The sequence below is a fragment of the Triticum dicoccoides genome, chromosome 6B (genome assembly GCF_002162155.2).
Source record: "Triticum dicoccoides isolate Atlit2015 ecotype Zavitan chromosome 6B, WEW_v2.0, whole genome shotgun sequence".
Taxonomy (NCBI): domain Eukaryota; kingdom Viridiplantae; phylum Streptophyta; class Magnoliopsida; order Poales; family Poaceae; genus Triticum; species Triticum dicoccoides.
The window spans coordinates 705,809,525-705,823,608 of NC_041391.1; the positions used below are offsets into that span (position 1 = coordinate 705,809,525).

The 14,084-nt window shown below is 47.0% G+C and overlaps 2 protein-coding genes across 4 annotated transcripts; both read right to left on the reverse strand.

Moving 5' to 3' along the window:
• Positions 1–6,498: 6,498 nt before the first annotated feature.
• LOC119321156 (calmodulin-binding receptor-like cytoplasmic kinase 2) lies at positions 6,499–8,259 on the reverse strand. Its single transcript, XM_037594965.1, has 2 exons — positions 7,881–8,259; positions 6,499–7,781 (listed from the first exon to the last, which is right to left on the reverse strand). The coding sequence occupies exons 1-2, from the start codon at positions 8,242–8,244 to the stop codon at positions 6,628–6,630; spliced, it is 1,518 nt and encodes a 505-aa protein (XP_037450862.1). The 5' UTR covers positions 8,245–8,259; the 3' UTR covers positions 6,499–6,627.
• A 1,689-nt stretch (positions 8,260–9,948) lies between these two features.
• LOC119324838 (probable E3 ubiquitin-protein ligase RHB1A) lies at positions 9,949–13,944 on the reverse strand. Of its 3 annotated transcripts, none has more exons than XM_037598605.1 (7): positions 13,787–13,944; positions 13,560–13,661; positions 12,533–12,659; positions 11,705–11,879; positions 11,466–11,603; positions 10,805–10,914; positions 9,949–10,469 (listed from the first exon to the last, which is right to left on the reverse strand). In XM_037598605.1, the coding sequence occupies exons 3-7, from the start codon at positions 12,593–12,595 to the stop codon at positions 10,440–10,442; spliced, it is 516 nt and encodes a 171-aa protein (XP_037454502.1). In that variant the 5' UTR covers positions 12,596–12,659; positions 13,560–13,661; positions 13,787–13,944; the 3' UTR covers positions 9,949–10,439. The 3 variants fall into 3 exon arrangements, with proteins under 3 accessions (XP_037454502.1, XP_037454501.1, XP_037454503.1); XM_037598604.1 differs by having other exon boundaries at positions 13,518–13,661; XM_037598606.1 differs by lacking the exon at positions 13,560–13,661 and having other exon boundaries at positions 13,787–13,938.
• Positions 13,945–14,084: the final 140 nt, after the last annotated feature.

A 14,084-nucleotide genomic window follows, 5' to 3' on the forward strand; every position in this document is an offset into this window, starting at 1 on the left:
GACGGTTATTCATTTAAATCAGAGAATAATGGTTGTTCTATTTATATGAGTAATTTATTTTATGGTCATGCACCCTTGAAGAGTGGTCTATTTTTATTAAATCTCGATAGTAGTGATACACATATTCATAGTGTTGAAACCAAAAGATACAGAGTTGATAACGATAGTGCAACTTATTTGTGGCACTGCCGTTTAGGTCATATCGGTGTAAAGCGCATGAAGAAACTCCATACTGATGGGCTTTTGGAATCACTTGATTATGAATCACTTGGTACTTGCGAACCGTGCCTCATGGGCAAGATGACTAAAACGCCGTTCTCCGGAACTATGGAGCGAGCAACTGATTTGTTGGAGATCATACATACTGATGTTTGTGGTCCAATGAATGTTGAGGCTCGCGGCGGGTATCGTTATTTTCTCACCTTCACAGATGATTTGAGCAGATATGGGTATATCTACTTAATGAAACACAAGTCTGAAACATTTGAAAAGTTCAAAGAATTTCAGAGTGAAGTGGAAAATCATCGTAACAAGAAAATAAAGTTTCTACGATCTGATCGTGGAGGAGAATATTTGAGTTACGAGTTTGGTCTACACTTGAAACAATACGGAATAGTTTCGCAACTCACGCCACCCGGAACACCACAACGAAATGGTGTGTCCGAATGTCGTAATCGTACTTTACTAGATATGGTGCGATCTATGATGTCTCTTACAGATTTACCGCTATCGTTTTGGGGTTATGCTTTAGAGACGGCCGCATTCACGTTAAATAGGGCACCATCAAAATCCGTTGAGACGACACCTTATCAATTGTGTTTTGGCAAGAAACCAAAGTTGTCGTTTCTTAAAGTTTGGAGCTGCGATGCTTATGTAAAGAAACTTCAACCAGATAAGCTCGAACCCAAATCGGAGAAATGTGTCTTCATAGGATACCCAAAGGAGACTATTGGGTACACCTTCTATCACAGATCTGAGGGCAAGATTTTCGTTGCTAAATTCAGATCCTTTCTAGAGAAGGAGTTTCTCTCGAAAGAAGTGAGTGGGAGGAAAGTAGAACTTGATGAGATAATTGTATCTACTCTCTTGTTGGAAAGTAGTTCGTCACAAGAACCAGTTCCTGTGACAACTACACCAACTAGTGAGGAAGCTAATGATATTGATCATGAAACTTCAGATCAAGTTTCTACTGAACCTCGCAGGTCTACCAGAATAAGATCCACACCAGAGTGGTATGGTAATCCTATTCTGGAAGTCATGTTACTTGACCATGATGAACCTACAAACTATGAGGAAGCGATGATGAGCCCAGATTCCGCAAAATGGCTAGAGGCCATGAAATCTGAGATGGGATCCATGTACGAAAACAAAGTATGGACTTTGGTTGACTTGCCCGATGATCGGCAAGCCATTGAGAATAAATGGATTTTTAAGAAGAAGACTGACGCTGATGGTAATATAACTGTCTATAAAGCTCGACTTGTTGCGAAAGGTTTTCGACAAGTTCAAGGGGTTGACTACGATAAGACTTTCTCACCCGTAGCGATGCTTAAGTCTATCCGAATCATGTTAGCTATTGCTGCATTTCACAATTATGAAATTTGGCAAATGGATGTCAAAACTGCATTCTTGAATGGATTTCTGGAAGAAGAGTTGTATATGATGCAACCAGAAGGTTTTGTTGATCCAAAAGGTGCTAACAAAGTGTGCAAACTCCGGCGATCTATTTATGGGCTGGTGCAAGCATCTCGGAGTTGGAATAAACGTTTTGATAGTGTGATCAAAGCATATGGTTTTATACAGACTTTTGGAGAAGCCTGTATTTACAAGAAAGTGAGTGGGAGCTCTGTAGCATTTCTGATTTTATATGTAGATGACATATTATTAATTGGAAATGATATAGAATTTCTGGATAGCATAAAGGGATACTTGAATAAAAGTTTTTCAATGAAAGACCTCGGTGAAGCTGCTTACATATTAGGCATCAAGATCTATAGAGATAGAACAAGACGCTTAATAGGACTTTCACAAAGCACATACCTTGACAAAATTTTGAAAAAGTTCAAAATGGATCAGGCAAAGAAAGGTTTCTTGCCTGTGCTACAAGGTGTGAAGTTGAGTCAAACTCAATGCCCGACCACAGCAGAAGATAGAGAGAAAATGAAAGATGTTCCCTATGCTTCAGCCATAGGCTCTATCATGTATGCAATGCTGTGTACCAGACCTGACGTATGCTTAGCAATAAGCTTGGCAGGAAGGTACCAAAGTAATCCAGGAGTGGATCACTGGACAACGGTCAAGAACATCCTGAAATACCTGAAAAGGACTAAGGATATGTTTCTCGTATATAGAGGTGACAAAGAGCTAGTCGTAAAAGGTTACGTCGATGCAAGCTTTGACACTGATCCGGACGATTCTAAATCGCAAACCGGATACGTGTTTATATTAAACGGTGAAGCTGTAAGTTGGTGCAGTTCTAAACAAAGCGTCGTGGCTGGATCTACATGTGAAGTGGAGTACATAGCTGCTTCTGAAGCAGCAAATGAAGGAGTCTAGATGAAGGAGTTCATTACCGATCTAGGTGTCATACCTAGTGCATCGGGACCAATGAAGATCTTCTGTGACAATACTGGTGCAATTGCTTTGGCAATAGGAATCCAGATTTCACAAGAGGACCAAGCACATCAAGAGACGCTTCAATTCCATTCGGGACCAAGTCCAAGTGGGAGACATAGAGATTTGCAAAATACATACGGATCTGAATGTTGCAGACCCGTTGACTAAGCCTCTCTCACGAGCAAAACATGATCAACACCAAAACTCCATGGGTGTTAGAATCATTACTATGTAATCTAGATTATTGACTCTAGTGCAAGTGGGAGACTGAAGGAAATATGCCCTAGAGGCAATAATAAAGTTATTATTTATTTCCTCATATCATGATAAATGTTTATTATTCATGCTAGAATTGTATTAACCGGAAACATGATACATGTGTGAATACATAGACAAACATATAGTCACTAGTATGCCTCTACTTGACTAGCTCATTAATCAAAGATGGTTATGTTTCCTAACCATAGACATGTGTTGTCATTTGATTAATGGGATCACATCATTAGAAGAATGATGTGATTGACATGACCCATCCCGTTAGCTTAGCACTTGATCGTTTAGTATTCTGCTATTGCTTTCTTCATGACTTATACATGTTCCTGCAACTATGAGAAATATGCAACTCCCGTTTACCGGAAGAACACTTTGGGTACTACAAAGGAGTACTACAGGTGTCTCCGAAGGTACATGTTGAGTTGGCGTATTTCGAGATTAGGTTTTGTCACTCCGATTGTCGGAGAGGTATCTCTGGGCCCTCTCGGTAATACTCATCACTTAAGCCTTGCAAGCATTATAACTAATAAGTTAGTTATGAGATGACGTATTACAGAACGAGTAAAGAGACTTGCCGATAACGAGATTGAACTAGGTATTGGATACCGACGATCAAATCTCGGGCAAGTAACATACCGATGACAAAGGGAACAACGTATGTTGTTATGCGGTTTGACTGATAAAGATCTTCGTAGAATATGTAGGAACCAATATGGGCATCCAGGTCCCTCTATTGGTTATTGACCGAGAATGGTTTTAGGTCATGTCTACATAGTTCTCGAACCCGTAGGGTCCGCACGCTTAACGTTTCGATGACAGATTTATTATGAGTTTACAAGTTTTGATGTACCGAAGTTTGTTCGGAGTCCCGGATGTGATCACGGACATGACGAGGAGTCTCAGAATGGTCGAGACATAAAGATTGATATATTGGAAGCCTATGTTTGGACATCGGAATGGTTCCGGGTGAAATCGGCATTTTACCGGAGTACCGGGAGGTTACCGGAACCCCCCGGGGGGTTAATGGGCCTACATGGGCCACGAGGGAGAAGAGAGAAGGAGCCAGGAGGGGGCCGCGCGCCCCTCCCCCTCCTAGTCCGAATAGGACAAGGGAAGGGGGGCGGCGCCCCCCCTTTCCTTCCCCTCTTCCTCCTCTTCCCCCCCTTCTCCTATTCCAACTAGGAAAGAAGGGAGTCCTACTCCCGGTGGGAGTAGGACTCCCCCCTTGGCGCGCCCTCCTTGGCCGGCCGCCTCCTCCCCCTTGGCTCCTTTATATACGGGGGCGGGGGGGCACCCTAGACACACAAGTTGATCTACGGATCGTTCCTTAGCCGTGTGCGGTGCCCCTCTCCACCATATTCCACCTCGGTCATATCATCGTGGAGTTTAGGCGAAGCCCTGCGCCAGTAGAGCATCATCATCGTCACCACGCCGTCGTACTGACGGAACTCATCCCCGAAGCTTTGCTGGACCGGAGCCCGGGGATCGTCATCGAGCTGAACGTGTGCTGAACTCGGAGGTGTCGTACGTTCGGTGCTTGGATCGGTCGGATCGTGAAGACGTACGACTACATCAACCGCATTGTCATAATGCTTCCGCTTACGGTCTACGAGGGTACGTGGACGGACACTCTCCCCTCTCGTTGCTATATCATCACCATGATCTTGCGTGTGCGTAGGAAATATTTGGAAATTACTGCGTTCCCCAACAGGTATATGTAGGCTAGACATAGAAATGCGACTGTTGCACACTTTTTGTGTACAATACAGAGGCTGCAAGTGTTTTTCTCGGAGGAATTATACCAATCCAAATGTCAATTTTACACTAGCTCGGAGGGCCAAGCATAATCTAGCTCGGAGGGGCCTAACAATGATGGTCATAGTGCTCAAGATACAAATATGCCTCTTGGAGTGTCCAGGTCAAACTAATCAGAGGGACCGAATGAGACTTTTGTGTTCAAACTAGCTGACTTGGAGTCTCCGACATAAGTCACTCGGAGGAACTGAACATGAGTTGAACAGCTTATGTAGCATTCCTACAATCTAAATACCTCACTTAGAGAATTTGATTTGCACAAAATGCAAACGGTTATCTTTTTCGAAGGGAGTTGGAAGTTCTGGATGGAGCATGGTTGGAGGATCCAAACAAATGAAACAATGAGAGATGGACTAGGAATACTGAGGTTATAGAGGGTCTTGGGGGTTTGATCTTTAACACTTTGCAAGAATATCTATAACTCATAAAACCATTATCCCATTTTGAAAGTACCGGCATACCGATGGACTCAAAATAGTATTTCACGGTAAAAAGCTATGGAATAGTCCTAAAATCTTGTGATCCTTAAGAATTGGGGGTGGGGAGGGGGGGTCATAAATGATCTTCCCTAGCATCTTTTTTGTGACCTAAGTTGATAGACACTTAGAGCAATTGTTTGTGGCTATAATCAGGATGTCACACTTTCAAACCAACATTGCAACTCAATGTTGGCACACCACGGGATCCAATGTCCTTGCCAGCACGTCTGTGCAATGGATAAGATATGGATACATAGGTGCGATTGGCAGATGATGCACTCACACACCCATATAGTTCTTCACTGAAACTAATATGGATGTTGCTGGATGGAGACCTGATTTTTCAAGATTTTGGAAGATGCATAAGCTCACATAGTTGTTGAACCTGTTAGAAGTATACATATAAAACCAAAAAAATTGTGTGATGCCTCAGCCTTTTGGGTCATGTATTGGACAAATACAGAAAGTGGATGATAAACCCCAAAACAAATAGACTAGAACACATGTCGCAATTCATGTAACCTTGTGGGACCTAAAAACAAACACGAAATAAATAACATTAGCAAGTGGACTGAGACTCCACTTAAGTGTCCTTCCCTATTGCCTGGTTGAGCGTGAGGAGTTTCAGGCTGCGGACATAAATATGAACAACGATACTCTGAAAATGATTGTAGGCAGTCACATGTTACAATGGTATTGAGTAACATAACGATGCACAAAATCGACATGCCTTGATGAGTCAACATGTGATCCTTCAGTTCAGGGGTGGAACTAGGACCAGGTCATGCTTAGGGCTAAACTATCTTGAGTGATTCACTCTGATGATTTCTTATACCCTGCAAAAGGCAATTGGCAGGGTTGTTGTTAGACCTGGGGCCATTGCCATAGCTGCTCAGGCCTGGGCAGAGACATCACCATTATGAAGCATGTAATAAGCTGACTGGCTATGTGTAAGTCACTTGAAAATTTATTTTGGGTAAGTCGATTTTGGGGCCAATAGATTAAGATCCAACAATTGTCCTTCTTTCTTCTTTCCCCAGCTTTATTCCTCCTCCAACTACTCTTTCTCTCACAAAATTCACTTATCCAAATTACAAATTTCATTCAACTTACATATTTTGCTATTGTGCATATCCAATACCATTATGTCACGAAATTGGCATTGAGCGATAGCAAATCGTAGCAATGTTAATACTATGTTACAAGTCAATCAACCTTGCAAGATAGATTTCTTGTAGCAAAAGTATCATGAAAAGTCACACGGTATTCTCTAATGCAAACTTTAATTTGTATAAGTATTACGTTAAGTGTTTAATTACAGTCGCTTGGTTCATGGTCAATTGGCCCATTTGATCAACCAAGTCTTTAAAGCTATATAGTTCACGTGTCGCGTTCTCAAAAATAAAATAAATATTTACAAGAAGAAGGCCAAATCAAAACAAAACTACATCCGGCAGAAATCGCCGGTGGTGCTGGTGCCGGTGCTGGCGCTGGAGGAGCTGGCCCGGTCGGAGAAGGCGTCGGCGGCGGCGGCCATGGCGGACACCGTGTCCCTGTACGTCTTCCTGACGGCCCAGAGCGAGCGGCAGCAGTCGTCCATGCTGGGCCTCTCGTCGCGGACGGGCCCCATGCACCGGAACGCCAGCTCCAGCACGGCCTCCACGGCCGTGGCCGCCGCGCCGGTCCGCAGCAGGCACGGGTCCAGCACCTCCTCTGCCGCCTTCCCCTCGACGAGCTTCCGCATCGCCCACCGCGCCGTCAGCCGCTCCTTCATCTCCCGCTTGGGCTCGATGGGGCGGCGCCCGGACACCATCTCGACGAGGAGGACGCCGAAGGAGTAGACGTCGCTCCGGTCCGTGAGCTGGCACGTCTTGAGGTACTCCGGGTCGAGGTACCCCGCGGTGCCCTTGACCTGCGTCGACACGTGCCTCGCTCCCCCGCCGCCGCCCTCGCCGTGCCCGAGGCCGCCGGCGCCGAGGCGCGCGAAGCCGAAGTCGGCCACCTTGGCGCGCAGCGAGGCGGTGAGCAGGATGTTGGACGACTTGATGTCGCGGTGGATGATGGGGTGGTCGGAGTACATGTGCAGGTACGTGACGGCGTGCGCGACGTCGATGGCGACGTCGAGGCGGGCGGCGAGCTCGAGGAAGCGGCCGTGGCGGCGGTCGAGGTGCTCGCGGAGGGTGCCGTTGGGGACGTGCTCGATGACCACCACCCGCTCCTCGCCCTGCTCCAGGTAGCCGTAGAAGCGCACGAGGCTCTGGTGCTCGATGCGCGCCATGATCTTGACCTCGCTCCGGAACTCCACGTCCACGTGCGGGTTCTGCATCCGCTGCTTGGCGCGCTTCACCGCCACCACCGTGCCGTCCGGGAGCACGCCCTTGTACACGGCGCCGAAGCCGCCCTGCCCGATCTTGAGCGCCGGCGAGAAGTTGCTGGTGGCCTTGAGGATCTCCTCCATGGTGAACACCGAGCTCTGGAACTGGTACTGCTGCTGCGTCGTCTGCGATAAGCTCCTCCGCCTCCCGCCGCCGTACAGCCCTCCTCCTCCTCCCGCTCCTCCCCGGAGCATCAACGCCCGCCCGGTGCCGTAGCCGAACGCTGCAACAAAATAACAGCAGCACAGTCACGGTGACGAAGGGGATAGTTAATCAACAAGCAGACCGGCCGGCCGGCTGTTAGGGAGAAGGGACGGCTTACAAGGCGGCTTCTTGATCGCGTCGTCATGCGCCGGCGCCGGCGTCGGCGTCTGCTTGGACCTCTTCTTCTTGGCGGAGGTGGGAGACGAGGGGGTGGAGAGGGAGCTGAACCAGACGCCGATGGACCGGAACAGCGACTTGGCCCGGCCGCTGCCGACGGAGAGCTGCTGCGACCACGCGGGGCTGGGCGCCGGCCCGAGCCGCTCCCGCCGGCCGGACCCCGACGCCGACAGCCTCCTACGGTGGTCGCGTCCGTCCATGTCCCACACACAGGCCGCAGCTACATCCACAGCTCCAGCCAGCGAGCCGGGCGGCGAAGTCGACGCGCGGTTTATAGAAGAGGACAAGGGCGCGACCACGTCCATCCAAGGAAGGCCGGCCAGCTAGGCAGCGGCCCGGTGCACGTGGGCCCTCGTCGCACCATACAATGTGTCTCTGTATGTGGGCCCGGACCCACTCGCAGTGCTGTCCAGTGTGCTGGACCTCGACCTGGACCGGGCAAACCGTAGCGAAGAGTGGAAGAGTCCTCGACCAACTACCAAGAAACCAGCTTGCTCAAGCATTTAAACGGCACCGCCCCTCGCCATGGAATTAACGTGTGCCTCTGCAAGTGGGGCCGGAACAGTTCGGGACCCACATGCAGTTGCCGCAGTGTTTCCAGGCGACCTTTTATAAATGCCCATTGGCGGAGGATAGAATTCTTCCACGCTCGCCATCCGTTTGCCAGATCAGCTACCAGGATTCATTTAAGAATAATCATACGACTTGATTTCTCTCGAAGGCGAACTGCATAAGACTAGCCACGGTGGGAGTAACTTCAGCAGTAACATCGAGTCCAACTCAACAAATTTGCTTATGTGGCAATGAGTTAATGAGGAGAGAGGTAGTTACAGTAACTTAGCTAGTTACTGTAACATCACATGTCCCAATGCAATATGAGTCTATAACCTAATAAATAAAGCTTTGCATATTACCACACTTATGTTACTACCCATTATGAAGGTAGTAACATAGTCTAGGAATTTGTGTATGTTACTATGCACTGTGGCTAGTCTAATACAGCAAAATTGGTCGGTTTTGTTAATCAAAATTCATAAACGCTATTCCTTAGGCCAAGAACAACTCTGGGGGAATGCCTACGAAGCTCCGCGGCCGCGCCACGACATGTCTGGCCACGACATCGCCGGGGGTGAGGATCTTTTTTCTCTTCCATTGCTGCACGAATTAGATAGCCGCTAAGCTGAATGGGATCATGTCATACATGACCTCAGTGTAGGGAGTGAGAGAATATGTCCGTTTTGATACAATGTCTTGGATTTGTTCGTTCGTGATACAACGGCTCAGCGCCATTCATTTCCGACCGCAATGGACACATGATTTCAGTTTCCAAACGCATTTGAGATTTTCTTAAGTCTAAATCTAAATCTAATTTCGAGAAGTGTAACTCCAAATTCCTTTTCTATCACCGCAATTTCCCAAAAAATCTTCAGAAAAGACTATATTGAAGTAACTTTTTAGAATCGTCTCAAGACATAAGAATATCTCAGACCAACTAAATTATCGTAAAAACCGCAGTCTTGCGACTTTACGACAGAAGTTGTGCGTTCTAAGATTGTCTTAGGACATACGAAAATGTCAGTTGACTTAGATACACACAACCCTGTTTTATCCAAGATATTGCCAAGTAAATGTGCTTGGAGAGACCGTGTCAACGTCCTCGGACTGCAGGCACTTGTGGCCCAAGAGAGCAGCGCAGCATTTCCTACCAAAACCGCTTGATGAAGTCTCAAGTGTGGCTTCGCTGTCACAGCCAGACCTGTTCAAAGGTCAACCTTCATGGGATTACACGCAACAATAACCATGACAAATCCATCACCCATAATACCCGGACAGGGAGCTCAGCTCGCACATATTTGTCAACGAGAGCAACATCAGCAGCTAAAGACCAATTCTGCCGGCGGATAAAACTATGCGCCGCCCCGGGAGAAGGATTACTCAACAAGAAACATAAGAGGATTACTCAACAAGAAACATAAGACGAACAGAGACAGCTCGGATCGCCGACAGGAGAAGATTCAGGGGTAAGAATGTACAAATGAAGACACAGTTCAGAACCAGTTCTTTTATACTTGCTGTCACCCTATATCTAGTATGCGATGGTTTATACAGACGCTCGACGAATCAGAAAAACGCGACCCAAAATCCAGAAAGCACGAAAAATAAAGAGAGCTAGATTCAGAGTTTTGACTAGTATGAAGTGCATATTGCAGATGCAGCCTGCTAATCCTCCTGTTACCATAAACTTGACACAAATGCTAGTATAAACACAGGGATGGATGGTTTTTTTTAGAGCATATTTCTTGCGGGTTCCTTCCTTTCATTATTTCCCATTTGTTCTCCCAAGATGCATTCCAGTAGCACCTCCTCCACCAGATCATACTATCATATTAGGAGCAGAGTAGTTTGCTGATTTTACTTCCCCATAGAGAAAAGGACTAGTACTAAACCTCCTCGGTAGGCGCGCACGGGCTCCTAGAGAGGATCCACCAGGGTCAACATGCTATTCATACATCTCATCTATCAAAGTTATCTGCAACATAGCGCCAGAAGTTTTCGTCAAGGCAGGGTACCATATTTATTTGAAGAAAATTTGTGCAGAAACGGAATTATCACAAACTGGGGACTTGAAAAGAAGACGATAGCCAATAACAAATCGTCACAAATATAGTCAAAGAGATATCCACAGGTTGTCCTCTTATATTCATATTGACCGGCATCATCAGAAAGTTTGTATCTAAGCGTTTTTCAGAATGAATTTTGGTGCATAAACACCTATGAAGGTATACCTCTCCATGCGACGTGTCTCACAATGAACATACATACAGCAGTGTCTTTAGTGAGCTATATGGGTTTTACCATACTAACCTGGTCACAGACTGGGCAAGTCTCGCTTCGCTCCATCCATTCGAGTATGCAACAAAGATGGAAATGATGCTCGCATTTGGTGATAGAGCGGGGATTTTCTTCATCATATTCTGGTGAGAGGACAAAAAAGAAAGGTTATTATAAAGAAATTTTATGGTCCAGCAAAACATATAGCTTAGATTTAGAACATCCATTGGTGCATCAGTGGAGGATAATGGGAGTGTCGCACGCATCAGCAACCAGAAACTACAGCATGATGGAAGTTCCTAGCTTACTTCTCATCAAAAAGGTCCACTATGTCAGGTTGCATGCATCCAGCAACAAGTGAACTGTTTAAGGCTCCGATAAAGAAAGATTTTTAACATGCAGAATTATCCATCCACTGATATAAATGTATTAATAATGCATACATCTGAACCAAATGCAGAAAAATAACTGGACACCAGCATTTGTTTGACCGACAGATTCTGGGTAACATATCCCTCTACCATCATTAGAGAAATAACAAATGATTATGTTTCAACTAAATAAGATCAATCTCTTGATCAATTTACCCTGTTAACAAGAAATCAGCATAGGAAGAGTAGCACAAACATGTTCATCCAGTTCCACAACCAACCAAGTAAAGACAGTATCAACAAATGATCAAGAGAAAAACAACCTTCAAGGCAGATAGGGCAAACATCCTCCTCCTCGATCTTATCTTCAGGGGCACCTTTTTCACATGATTCGTATTCATCCACCTTCAGAGATTCCTGCTGATCATCTGTTTTGCTTTTGATATCTGACTTCTCCAGATCTGCACATGAAAAATCATAAGCTTGCATCATTACCATTACTAGATTAATTCTAATAAGCCTAAAAAAACCTAATCAGCCTCAAAGCCCATAAGAGCTTTACCTGGGTTTTCTGTAACTGGCAAACTAACATCATAAGGCAATGGTGCAGGGGGTGCCCGATAAGTGTCAGGCGTGGATGTGTCCAGATTCGTGTCAACTGCGACTATAGCAGAAGCTGGAGATGATCCATCAAAGGCAGAAGATAAAGGTTCATGCTCCTCTTGGTTTTGCTGATGCTGGACAAAGCAAAGCAAACAGTCTTAGCAACATCAAGTGACTAATAATGCCGAACTTAATAAAACAGAGGTAACACCTAGTCATTATTAATCATGGTAATTTGTGCAAATCACCAACAAAAAGGTGGCTGTCATTTTTGCAAAAGTGTGTACATATCACATAGACAACATTACAGGTTTACAGCAAGCAGCATATTTCCTAAAGACCAGAGTCTACAATGCCAAATCATCAAGAACTGAAGACACACAAATGGGAGATGCACGCTATAGGTAACATAATTTGTCATCTTGCACCAAGAACTGCAAAGAAGGCCGTTAAACTTGTAGCACTCTGCTATTATAAGCATGTGCAAGTAAAACATCAGCTAATTCTGGAACACCCACTGATGACTCGCACATGCCAGATCAACAAATGAGCAGAGAGTATTACAAGCAACAACTTAAATTAGTAGCAAAAAAACATAAAACAACTTAAATATAAATATATGAGTATCGTGATTGTGCATAATCTGATTTGATATTCATATAAAAGAAATGCAAGGAAGATGGTAGAGACCACCCTGACACTGACGTCAGGTCATTTGATAGTTGACAGTGGCACACAAATCAGAGAACAATGTGAATTCACAGAGCATAAAACAGGGTCTACATACATAGATATGAACCGGTGCTCTGTCCGCTTCCGCTCTCGATGCACAACAGCAGCAGCCACCCATTCTATCCTTGATGAAAGAGCTTAATCTGAGCTATCCTCTAGCTGTTGTTTTCGTCTCTCATACCCTGCAAAGAAACAAGCCCATACTGATATAAGAAAGAACAGGGAATCATGATTTGAACTAGAAATACAGCATATAGCACAACTGCACAAGATAAGGCAAAGTGCACCGGCACGCGACCATACAACTATACAGGTACCTTGTTATTCTCTGGTTTACTCTAATAGAGCTGATCTAACACCCACAGAAATGACACATCACTTGTGGACATGACCACCATGCCTTCATACTACAAGCCATGCTAAACCATGCACCATACTCCATAATTTCGCATTCTAGCTCACAAATGGACACCGGCAGCGCCACCGGAGCTTTTAGCAGATAGCAAATCGACCAATCGAGCACGGAGCTACCTACCGACGCACCCTTATCCCCTGCAGACAAGGCAAGGCTTGCACACAACACAAGTGCACTCCCCATGTAGTAGCCTTCACTTCAACTCACAAGCTAAAAAAGCATGGGCAAGGCTGCAGTATGCCTGAAACACCAACAAGACATGGATAGTGTGCCCAAACTCCAAACCCCCAGCGCAAAGCGTGCAAGCAAGCGCTGAATTGCGCCGGCAGGAGCAGCCAGGCGTCACCAGGCAGCTAAATTCCGATTGAAGCCACGCTGATTCACAACGCCGCTCACCGCACCCCTCATCACCCAGTTCACGCTGGGCCGACTGCAGGGGCCAGGCGGGCGGCGTGAGCCAGCCGCAACCCCGCTTGTCCCCTTCCTCTTTTGTGTGGAGCACGCTATGCCGCTACGCTAAAACCACAGCCGGATTGCCGAATCCGCGGGCCGCGGGACGGATCGGAGCCGTCCCCGAGAGGAACAGGCGGGTATCTGGGCTCGCGGAACAAGGAAGACGACGAACCTCCGGCAATCCGAGCAAGCGAAGCAAAACCCGCGACCGTACCGACGGAGTCAGCCAAGCGAAAACCCCGACGCTCCTCCCGCTTCCTCCTCCTCCTCCTTCTCCGGCGCAGGCGGCGGCGAGGGCCCCGGAATTCGAGCGGACCTGGGGGGAAATCGAGCGGCAGAGAGAATAAAAACGAAATTCAACCCAGGGAAGGGGAAGGGGAATCGACCGAAAGCATGAGCGCGGGAGAGGCCGCGCGCGGGGTCGAGCCGGAGACGGATTACCGGCGGGAGCGGGCGAAGGTCCGGCGGTGGCCGGCGAGCTGCTGGGGCTGGGCGGGGCGGGGTGGGGTTTCTCCGTCCGCCGGTAGCGAGCGAGCGAGCTCCCTGGCTCTCCTGTGCTCCTCTCTCCGCTCCTGTGTGGAGGGAGAGCGGGGGGTGGTGCGCGGCGGTTTGCGGGATCCGGAGGGGCTTTTCTGCAAAACGCGCCTGAGTGGAGACGAGGACCGAGGAACGATGCCTGCTCACCCAGTCAAACCTACTCCCTCCCACTGTGCGCGGGCCCACGGCGCGGCCCGGGCCC